The 12181-nt window shown below is 38.7% G+C and overlaps 1 protein-coding gene across 1 annotated transcript in view; it reads left to right on the forward strand.

Moving 5' to 3' along the window:
* Positions 1-12181, forward strand: part of NSMCE2 (NSE2 (MMS21) homolog, SMC5-SMC6 complex SUMO ligase) — a 143394-nt gene that overhangs the window by 60188 nt on the left and 71025 nt on the right. Inside the window, exon 4 of the mRNA XM_064154278.1 lies at positions 1694-1847. Coding sequence (XP_064010348.1) covers positions 1694-1847 — 154 coding nt within the window. The remainder of the gene's footprint in view (positions 1-1693; positions 1848-12181) is intronic.

A 12181-nucleotide genomic window follows, 5' to 3' on the forward strand; every position in this document is an offset into this window, starting at 1 on the left:
GCCAAGTTTCTTCTCCGGTTGACTACTGAGTGATGTTGGGTTTGGTTGTGATAGGCCTTCCTTGCAGCAGTTTGCTGTGATGCTGTCACAGGAAAATCATTTGAGTGCTTGTGATTGCCCCCCATTGCCCTGGGCAGAGGATGTTCTGTTTTCTTTGCCTCGTTTTGCCAGGTTCCATAGAATAAGGGCTGTGCGCTGCTGCTTGGCTTCATGAGCAGTCTGAGCATCCGTGATGATACACTGTTAGTTTTCACAGTCACCGTGCTCCTTTATTACCAAGCTATCCCAGAGTCTTTCCCGTTCACAGCTGGATGTTGTGGTAGGTGGTCTCTTATCTCCAGGTGCCTTTGAAAATGCATACTATCACCTGGCAGTACGTGGGGTTTTTTTCTTATGCTTCTTCTTGCTGCAACTTGCATCTGCTTGAGGTGGATGTGCTGAACTGGCTTTACTCTTGGAAGAAGTAATGATTTTATGGGTTGCTTTGCTTTGATTAAAAGGAAGGCAATGTTTTCTTGGCTTTGTAGCATTTTATATATCAGCAACACTTATTACTTCTTTGGCTCCTGAAATAAAATATATTCCATAGGATTTGCAAGGTCTTTGTAAACTAAGAAACTTTTATACACTTTTTTTACACACTTTGAAGTGAACCCTTTTTTTTCTCACTAGGCTATTTTTCTGTCTTTCACAATGAAGGGTACCACGGTCTGGTGAGGGGCAGAATTTCATGTGTGGTAGGGGAAGAGTGGATCAGCAGAAATGGTGCTTACCTCCTCTTTTTCAGATTGGTGTGTTTGGCCATATGTTTGGGATAGAAATAGCCTTTGTCTGGTTCAGAAAATGCTTAGCATTAAGGCTTTGACATATGTCCACCTTCTTTCAGAGTGTGTGCTGTTGCTGCTCATCACTGCATAGCACAGGTGTTATGAAAGCCTGTACAGGTCCTTAGAGTTTAACGTTGGCTTGAGAAACAGAAGAGAAAATTCTGATTGGCTTGAGGGAGTTCTCAAAGAGCTTTTGCACTCTTGGAGCGTGTTAATGTTGCCTGTGTGATGACTTCCCTTTTATTTCTAGTCATTTATTCTTCAGATCATTCCCGATCAAATTACTGTAAGTAAGTGTTTCTCAAGAAACTGTTTTTGTCTGCCTGTACAGCATCATGCTTCACACAGCACAAATATATTGCAGTGGTTTCCTTTTGTATTAGCTATCTGTACTGCCTTTGCTGGTGTTTTCACACTCATGCATGTACATTATAAGCATCTCTCAAAAACGGTGAGAGAGGGAGGATTGAAGAAGACTCCTTACAAAGTTATTTCTGTTGTTCAGCTACCTTCTCTGGTTTTGGGCAGTCTTATTCTTTAGTTTCATTCAGCTTCAGTGTTATGCTAGTGTTTGTTAATATTTTGACCTGTACCACTCACAGATGTCAGTTTGACTGCAAGGTTCAGTTTTCACTGTTGTTAGTGTGAAAAATACCCTCTGTGTAGCAACTGAGGTATAGGACACTGAGAAGTTAACCTCCACACTTTATATATACATGACTACCTAGATGTTGTGTTTTCAGAGGAGGAATCTTAACATTAGGTGAGAGAAACTGAGATTGTGTTAATGAGTTTTAGCTTGATGGCTTTCACATTGTGTTAAAATGTATTGTAATAAATGACATTCTATCTCTTATTCCTTACAGATAAAGAGAGAAAAACCAGAAACTATACCAGATTTAAAAAATTTGGTAAAAGAGAAATTCACTGCACTGGAGAGCATGAACAGTGACTCAGATTTGCAAAGGAATGAAAAATATGTGTATTTTAAGGATCAGCTTAAAGAGATGAGAAAACAATGTAAGTCTTATTTTTTAAAAGGTAGACTCTTTGAATGCCAAATGGTAAGATGTGACTAACTGTCCTAAAATATAGAACTGCCACTTATGGCACAAGCCAGGATGAGTGATCTTATTTAGAACCTTATTTAAATTGATATCTGCATAGCAAAATCAAACAATGTCATTACCTTAGTGTTATTTGGACTCCCACAGTTCCTGTGGCATGTGAATACAAATAGCATGCAAAAGAGGCTTCCCATCTTTTTTGTTCTGTCTGTAAGGTGAGCTTTCTCATTTGGAGGCTTCTTCCTTTTTTTTTTCTTCTTCTTCCCCTCCCCCCCCCCCTTAATTGATAGGATCTTCTAGAAGGATTAGGTAAGCTGTTTTCATTTGTCACTTAAACAAATTGCTCCTTGTTTCACAACTTAACCATGTGTTGCAACTCTAAGAAGACCTTTGCTTTAATCGTAGAACTATATTGTTGGAAAATGCTTACTGTGTCTTCTCAGGTTTACAGCTTCTGTGCACACTCCACATAACACTGTAGTTTATTAAAATGTTGTTTTCTTCATTCACATGATTTATCAAACACTGGAATTTTAAGTTATTTGTGCTTGAACTACCAGAAAAGTTTGAAAGGAACAGTTCTGGTATTGATGGAACAGAACCAAAGTGTGTGCTTTTATTGCCCTGCACGTATGGCAGCCATTAAAATACCACTCTGATTACGTTGCCAGGAAAGTTCATGAGCTCTAACACTATTTGTGCTGTTCTTCCCTAGTCATCTTTATGTTTTGAAATCATATTGTTCTGCTTGCTGTCCCTTGACCCATGTACCTGTTCTCTCCCACCCTACATTTTGATTTCAACACATACCGGTATCTCAGGAACCTCAGGAGTCATAGATTAATGATTTATACCATTGGAAAATAATGTTCTGGATGCTGTCCTGTAGCTCTCCTTGAGTTTTGTTTTTTCAGAGCTCTGCCCAAAACCTTTTGAATCTAGCGGGAATAATTCTCCCTTTGACTTCACTGGACTTTGGGTTACTTCCCTGTCGAGATTTATGGAGTGTGAGGACATGCTCGACAAGGTGAATTTTAGATCCTATATTTCAAGACTTCCCAGGATTAGAGCTCGAGGGCTTAATGCTTTTGCTTTACATCCTTACAGTTTTTAAGGCTTTGAATTCAAGTGTTAGTACTGATCTCTGAGTTTAATAAAGCTCTTGGCACTACTCTAAGAATGAACATACCAAGTTGCAGACCACAAAACAGTGCAATTTTCACTCCCTACATAACCATAAAATTATTACTGCCCTGCCATTATGTTGTAATTTCTAATTTCCAGGTGTTTGTAACTGAGAAGATAAAATCTTGATAACTGACTTTGGATTTACTTTCCACCCTGTAATTGCCTGAGGAAGGGGTGTATACCCTACTAATACATTTAGCTCAGGCTGTGGGACTGAGTTCTAACTGGTAAACCTCTTAGAAAAAAGAACCCAAAACAAATGAAATAAGCATCATTAGACTTACTATCTAAAACATATATGTATATTTATACACATGAGGACATCACTGTGCTACTACTGCTTGAAACCCAGATTTGTCTTATTAGCCACAGGGACACTGTAGTGGTACCTAGGTATGAGGCTGTGCCCAAAGCAAAATGCGTGGTGATGTTGGATGGAATGTTATGTTTGGTACATAGACGTGAGCAGGTGGGTCAGCTCGGGTGCTGGGGGAAGTATAGGCTGGATGTTAGGAGGAAGTTCTTCACAGAGAGAGTGATTTGCCATTGGAATGGGCTGCCCAGGGAAGTGGTGGAGTCACCATCCCTGGGGGTGTTCAGGAAAAGACTGGATGAGGCACTTGGTGCCATGGTCTAGTTGACTGGATAGGGCTGGGTGCTAGGTTGGACTGGATGATCTTGGAGGTCTCTTCCAACCTGGTTGATTCTGTGATTCTGTTTCTCACAGCTGAAGGTTACAGCAGAAGCAGAAATTAAAATTTAAAAAGTTTGGTAGAAGTCATGGTGTTTTTGATAAGGTAAATCCATTTTTTTTTGCTCCTGTTGCAGAATTTAATGCAATTTAAAAGGTTGAATGGAATTTTTTTTGCTAGCTTTCACAGTCTTGGATGCAATGTAATGGACATGTATTGAAATGAACAGTCTGGTGCAGCCCACCAGTTCATTTGAAACAGAAAACTAAATGCCATCTCAGGCCCACATACAGAGAACAGGTGGAAAATTGAAAGTTAAATTTTTCAAAGCAAACACAATTCTGCTGCCTTAAACTTGGATTACTGTTACATCTTCTGCCTAAATAGTCTGTTGAACCGCCATTAAGTCACTTTTCTACTTAACTTTTCCTTTCAAAAGGCTCTTTTACCAAGACAGTTTCCAGAAATTCCTGGGTAATAGTGAGTGACTGAAGGTCAGTGGAGTTTATATTCACATATGTAAATTTACTTCTATATGATATAGTGACCTGGAACCAGTAAGACTCTGTTTATTGTAGTTGTATGATTTCTTGCCATTACCCCTAATCCTCCCTCTCTTCTTCTGCATGTTTTAGCCTGTAAAAAGACACATGGAGATGAAGAGCGGAGATTTATTCACTAGCTAGTAAATAACAGATCCTATTCTTATAGGCCCTTTGACCTTAACATCTTTGAGAGAGGCTAAACAGATACATGTGCTCTGTGGTACAGAAAGCCTCTGCTCATTGTTGGGCTTTATGTAGTAAATTATTGTGCAGATATGTATAATTCAGCGCTGTCTTTGTTATCTGCAACATCACGTATGCCACGTAGAAAGTAGTGTTACTGTCAAGAAAGAGTGGGCTCAGAGGTAAGAAGGCTGCAATAGCAGAAGATTAATAACATCTACAATATAAAGATGTCTGCTAGTTCTGATGAGCTGGTGATTTACCCTGCAGCCCACTCTGTGTGCCTTTGCTTTTTTCATTTTGTGAGGCAAACATGAAGGTCACAGTATTAAATATTCCACAGCCGTGCTCAAGTCAAGTCTTCTGTATATTTTTAGCTACCCCTATGTGAGTTGTGCTTTCAAAAGCGTGAGTCCTACAATACTAGTCCCACAGCATATTAAAATGTCTGCAAATTTTAGGACACACTTTAAAACTACTTGATGTGAGCTACAAGAACAACCTGGTTAATATTTTGGTTTGAGCTGCTTGTCTTGCCAAGTTTGGGCACAACTTAGTGCGTAACTCCTGCTCTGTTTGAAGCACACATACACAGTGTGGTCCAGTTTTCAGCTCCTTTTTGGGATTTGGTTTTATTGCTAAATCAGATAAAATAGAAAAACCTCAGACAAGTTTTCTCAGAGAAGCTTTCCTGGAATTTTCTTTTGTTCTAACCTTATCTGTCCCAGAGGAGCAGATTAGGTAGATACTAAAATGATTTGCCTGCCGTGATGAGTTGCCATTAATCATTACACATCTTTTATGCAGAGTTTGGCATTTGTGTTCTAGAATAGCTGAACAAGGAAGTGTTGTATTCTCACATTGTCTTGCTACTAGCTAGGATTTGAAGGAGAAAAACTTTCTTGACCATTTTTAGGCATGGTGCAGAATGTGAAGCAGTTAAATATAACCTTATTTTAATGGAAAATGAAGAAAGCTAATACATTTTCTCTCTTGACATCTTGGGAGCTGTGTGGCTGTTCCCTGACACCTGTCAGGTGACAGGCAATGCAATAGGTAGCTCTAACACTCAGGGAGTGGAACAGCACACTGTCACCTTCAGATTGTCCTTTTCTCTAGGCAGTTCTGCAGACCTTCTTAGCTTTGAACTTCAGCAGCAGCTAGGCACAGATATGAAATTGGGAAAGCACATCTCCGTGGCAGTAAGGATGATATCATGCCTCAGAGCAGTTTCTGTTCCACTTACCTTTCAGGCAGTTTGCAGGCCTTTTCCTTCTATCTGTGAGCCTTTATTATGCAGCTACCTTAGTTGGAATTTGTGCAAAATGATGCCAAAATCTCCACCTCTGATAAGATGTGTCAAAACACTGTCAGACAGGTTTTATGTGAACAGCAAGTGATTTTTCTGAAGTCTGTTTTCAGAACTATCTCACATTTCTAAATTCCCACTTCTTATTTTCGCTGGAAAGCATTTTCATTTTGCGACTCTCACCAGCTTGGAAGCAGTAGAAAAGAAGTGTTGAATAATTTTTAAACACCTATTCCCCCTTTTTTTTCTAACCATTTTGTGTACCTCAGTATGGATACATTATCTTTTACAAATAACTGAGCACATGGAGGGATATTCACTCAATCTGGTGATAACAGAAAGTTCAAAATGATTCTATATGTGCTTTGTAAGGGAAATGTTATGTGACCTTAACCCTACGTGATTGATGCTCTTGTTACACATATGGGCCCCGGATCTGCAAAGTGGTTAGTGATCTCCTTTTGATAAGGTGAAATGCTTAAGCAAGTTGCTCAAATTAAAGTGTGTGATCAGATCCTTTGAAATGAGTGAGAAGGCTGGCATTTTTCACTTCCTTATTGTAACCACAGTACAGAACCTTCCAGGACTGAGCCCATAGGAACTAAGTCGTGATTACTGCAGGAATTCTAACTTTGCATTTTGTATCTTCTGTAAATTTAAAATCCCACCTTCTGTTTAAAGTTGTATTACCAAATCTTTTTATTTCATGCCAGTATATACATATATACATAAATATATATATATCAAAGGCATCTTCTGGCACAGTGTATGAGAATTTTGCCTTCACAAAATGAAAGGAAGATCTGTCTTTCATCTCTATATATCACTTTGAATTTCTGATACTCTGTAAAAAGAGCTAATCATAAGGTACAATCTCTACTCCTGTGATCCTAGTTGCCACTGCTGTTATTTGCTGAAGGTTCTTTAGTTTCACATTGAGTGCCCAAAGGATGATAGGTTTCCATAGCCCTTTTATAGCAGCTGATAACATGCACTTTGGAATCTTTTATGACCATGGTCTGTACAAACACCAAACAGATGCAGACTTCAGTAGTCATTTTGTAGGAAGCATTATGGTTTGAGTAAATGACAACATTGTTGGTTATGCCAGATAGTTGAAGGAGTCAATTTGGCAAATGCAGAAAAGGTATTTTATTGGATAGGGAACAAATAATGTTGAGGCACAGTAAGTTCAGGCAACTTATTCTCGTAAGGAACCAGCCATTGTAATGTAACTTAGAAAGTAGCAACACTGTGGTTGTAAGCTCTTCTTTCCACTGAAGAAAAAAAAACAGTCTCAGAGGTTTTGAAAGGAAGAAGTATGTGTCATGATTTAACATTTCACTAGGATAGATTTGAAGTTGTTATCAATAAGCAAACATTTTTAATTGAGAAACTTTTCAATTTACTCAAGTAGATGTCATTATGCCCTGTTGATAGATGTACTTTAAGCCATTCGTATACTAAGAAATAATGATGGGGGGGGGGAGTAATTTTAGATTGGTTTGGGGTAGAAAAAATGATGGTGAAAGGAATCTTCTTTTGTGCTTGTTTTGCCTTGATTAATTTTCTTCATAGTACCTTGTATAGGGCTGTGTTTTGGATTTGCGCTGAACACAGTGTTGATAGCCTTTGGATGAGCAGTGCTAGAGAGTCAAGGCCTTTTCTGCTTCTCAACAAGAAAATTGGTAGTGCACAAGAAGATGAGAGGGAACACAGCTAGGACAGCTGACTCCAAATGACCAAGAGGATATCCCATGCCATATGATGTTATGCTCAGCTACATCTATGTGCTATGAGCTGGGGGAAAAGGAAGGAAAAGGAGCATGTTTGGAACAAGGGCGTTTGTCTTCCCAAGTCATTGCTGGTATGATGGAGCTCTGCTTTTCTGGAGATGGCTGAACACCTGCATGTTGATAGAGAGTGGTGAATGAATGAACTCCTGGTTTTGCATTGCTTGTGTGTGTGACTTTGGCTTTACCTGTTAATCTGTCTTTATCTCAGTCTACAAGTTTTTCCACTTTTACTTTCAGCTTCTCTCCTCCATCCCAACAGAGGGGAGTGAGCCATCAGCTGTTCAAGTCTTAGTTACTAGCTGGGGTTAAACCACAATATCTTTAAATTCATAAAAGAGTCTATCTGAAAATTTCAGGGAAGACCGAAGTCTTTCATTTTCTTTATAGTAGGATAAGAAGGCAAGCTTCAACAAGACAGAGTAGTATAATGCTTAACAAGTTTCATCCAATTAATCCAAACGAGATCACAATGAGGTAGACAAGGAAATTCTATTCCTCACCATGTAAGAGAGGTAAAACTTGAGCAAATAGTTATTTGTGTGGATGCACATAACTGATTTGCAGACTTGAATTTCTCTGCAGCTGTACCTACATGCCCTACCTTTTGTCTTGATACTTAACTGGCTTGGCAGGGGACCAACTGAAAAACTAATGTTGCTGTATTTTTCTTTGTATTTTTAATGTGAAACAATCATTTCAAATCCTTTTACTGACTAATTACGGGAAAAAAACCTTCAGCCTAACAGTTGAAATTTCTAACTGAAAGTGGGATTGGTGTTATGACAGTGCAGTGGTGTGTGTGGGACATGCACTTTTCATTTATGTAAAACTCCTTTAACTAGTAAAGGAATGAAAAATGATCTAGTGCTTAGGAAGGTCGCTTGAAGTTTAGGAGACCTTGATTGAGTTCTTTGCTTTGTTACAGTCTTCTTGTGTTGGATTAAGGTTCAGAAGGAATTACTGGGAGTTAGGTGGCTGAAGTCTCTATGCCTGTGTCTGAAATTCAGCTGTGTTTGTGTTGTTTGTTGTGCTAGTTTGAAGGACTGTGGAAGGAGAAACTCATGAATGTATGGTATCCAGGTTAGTACCCAACAGAGCAACGCAGCCATGTCTGCTCAGCACTGTAAAACATTCAATTGCTCTGCCTCCATTGTGGCACTAAACCATTGTTATTACTTTTGGTGGTTTTTTTCAGTTTAAAGAGCTGTAAAAGGTAACATACACTGTATTTAGTTTGCTAATGTAACATCTTCATGGCACGTTGCTGAGGGAGCAAATTGCAGCCCCAGAACAATGACATGGGCATGTTTGGAGACATATGTGAGAATGAGATCTGACTTTTGGGTAGGGTTAAAGGACTATCCTGAGAGACAAACTTGACATGGTTTTGTTCTTCTGGGTTTGTCTTGTCTAGGTATTTTCTGGAAGAAGCTAGTTGAATTGCTCAGGAGTGAGCTAGATGATTTGTAGTTTTGAAGGATTAGATCAGGCCCTGGAATTCAAATGGAATGAGTTAAAGTGATGATGATTGTGTCTGACATGCAAACATGTCTCAATTTCACAGAGTTATTGGACAGAGAAACAAGTTAGAGAAACAAAACAGATAATATCAGTGGGAGCCATGCATAGAATCATAGAATGGTCTAGGCTGGAAGTGACCTCAGAAGATCATCTAGTCCAGCCTCGTCCCTGAGCAACCTGTTTCAGTGTTCCACCACCCTCATAGTAAAGAACCTAAGATGCACGTCCAAATTGCAAAGTAATTACCATCACAGTTAGTGTCCTCACTAGTTGGCAAAGAGGGATCAAGTCTACAATGCCTTAAACTGTCAGAACTTTTCTCTTGCAATCTGGGACAATTTTTCTGGGTCAAAAAATGAGGTATATTGATAGGATAAAAAGCAGAATCTTGCCTTAACACTCATTCCTTTAGCAGATTAATAAAGAACATCAGCTGCCAATTGATGTAGTGAGGCTTTTTAGATTAAATGATTGCTTTCCTAATATGACTGATCAAAAAAAGTTTCTTTCTTTGGCAGTTAGAGCTCTGACATGAAATTTGTAGTTCAAATGAAAGAGGAATCAAGCTCAAACGGCTGTTCTTCATTGTGAATAACATGAAGTGTAGGAGATCTGAATTTCAGTCTCAGTGGTTTTGACTCTTGGTCTACTAGGTGATTGACCTGTAGCTCTGGAATCAATGTGTCTCGCTGTTCAGTGGGTATTTAACTGTATAATAAAGTGGGAAAAAATGAAGAAGAAAATCCTGAGAGACACTGACCCTTTAGCCCTGTGGTAAAAGTAGTCAGCTGAGGGAGATATCTAAATCAGAAAGAGTATCAGATGTAGGTCTCTCCTGTTATAAATATCTGCCCTTACAATCAGTGAATACTTGAGGGTAAATTCTTTTTATCTCTTTCTGTGTCTCTCATTTGATCTGTACATATATTTTAAAAGATTTACATTTTATTTCGTTGCAAAAGTCTTTGCAAGATATAATTCTTGCTTTTGTATCACCATGGCTTTCAAATCATAGTATATAAAACCTAGAAAGGAAATGGAGCGTTGCATAGAAATAGTTTTTTATTATTATTATGCACTTAGGGATAATACTTTGGGTAATTTATTGTTGCTGTCATGGTATAATTCTCTCTTAAGTGAGCGCATTGATGACTACCAGCACAGCATTTTTACTATTTGTAAGAACATATAGGTCAGGAAGAGAGCTTCTGGATGCTGATTCCATTCCCTTGATGTTGCATTAAATCACATTATCTAATGAAATACCATCTTAAGATACATTCATTTTCCCACCCTTACTTCTGTTGGAAGAATGATGAAAAACCTTAGAACCTTGCTCACATGGTGAGAAATTTTCAGACAAATCAAGTCTGTGACCAAGTTTTTGCTGATTTGTTCTTGTGCCAGCACTGTGCCCCTAGCTTACAGAGAAGTTGTCCTTCAGTGGTGTTTAGTTCAATCTGTTAAGTTCCTGTATTTCTTGGCTCTATGGTGATCTATTTGTGCAACAGAGAAGCATATAAAACCTCACCTTTTGGGACCATATTTGAACTCAGCAGAAATGTTCTATAAATTTCAGGTGAGTAAGAATCATTGAGATAGATGCTAAAGCTTGGTAGTATCAGAAAATCTCCAAACTTCAATATATAACTTATGGAAGGTTCTCTTTCTGGTGGTAAAACAAGGAACAATTTCACTACCAGTTTTCATTCACTTCCTTCATGGTGCAATCATACGTACTATTTTGCTTGAAAAAATCTGGGCAGTGAAAATGCAAGGATTGTTTCTACCAGCTTTGTGCAATTTCATTTGCCATTGTGTTTTCTTCATGCTGTTCAGATAAATATAAAAGAGAGGATGGAGGAATTGCTTACTTGTGCCATGAGCTTACAGCTTAAACTTCAGTTAAATGTGATCACAGGATAACAGATGAAGAACAGTCCAAGGAGAAGCAAGCAAAGGAAAGAGAGAGCATATCAGTGTTACAATTTTTCAGGTGAGGTGTTCCATTTTGAGGTTAGTATATTGAGAAGGAAGGAGGAAAGTAAAGCTCAACAGAGCTTTAAACTTAGGAACCTTTGGTTTGTATACTAATTTTTATGTTATTTGGGTAATTATCTTCCTCCCGCAGTGACAGTAGAGGGTTCTGCCCTTTCTGTATGGTCATTTAAATTTTTTATATGTGGGACTTTGTTCTACCAGTATGTACAGGGACCAAAGGAAATAGAACTCTACACAAAGTAATGTGTTTGGATTGAGTGCCAGCACAAAAAGCATTTGAGGAAGAACAGGGAAGTAGATCTGAGATAATTCTGACTAATAATCCATCAGTGTGTACCACACTTCATGATAACTTCAGAGTATGCCGGTTTCCAGAAAGGAAAACACTTGGTAGTTTTATGTTTCCTGAAACTACTTGCCATGTAGCTCTTTGGTGTGTGCTTCAGAAGACCTGCAGGGTGGGATAGATCTTGCTTTGATCTTGCTTGTAAATCTAAGCATCAGTGCAGCTTCTGAAATCAGTGGAATTTCTCTGTTCTGCACTTGCAACATATAGTAACGTGCAAAATAGTAATGTACTGTGAGATTAATAAACATCCTTTGGTTCCTTACCAGAAGTTCACATGTGTTCACTGCTTACCATAATTTTTATACACATGTTGTTTCATTTCTCTCGTGCAAGCTATAGGCACCGTACATTAAAGCATGAATTCTTTCCATCTTGAATTTGATGTCATTAAATGTCCTGGAGATCTTTACACTGTCCCAAACCTGTTATATAAGTGGAGTTGAAATAGAGAAAGAAAGATAAGAAAGCATTAAAGGACTGCAACACCCATCTTTTAGGTGTGTAGACCTTAGACTGCATGCCAGAGGCCAGAGTTAAGTGCCTTGGCTCCCAGAAGGAGGCTCGTGACACATCTGTGTGAACAACTTTGTTCCATGACAGACCTATTCTGTCAGCATGGTCTGCTTTATGCCTGGATTCAGTCACAGGATTGCGTAAGATAACTAAAAATGTGCCAGCTATAAAGTACCACAGAGGGAATGAA

This window comes from Pogoniulus pusillus, chromosome 14 (genome assembly GCF_015220805.1).
Source record: "Pogoniulus pusillus isolate bPogPus1 chromosome 14, bPogPus1.pri, whole genome shotgun sequence".
NCBI classification, from domain to species: domain Eukaryota; kingdom Metazoa; phylum Chordata; class Aves; order Piciformes; family Lybiidae; genus Pogoniulus; species Pogoniulus pusillus.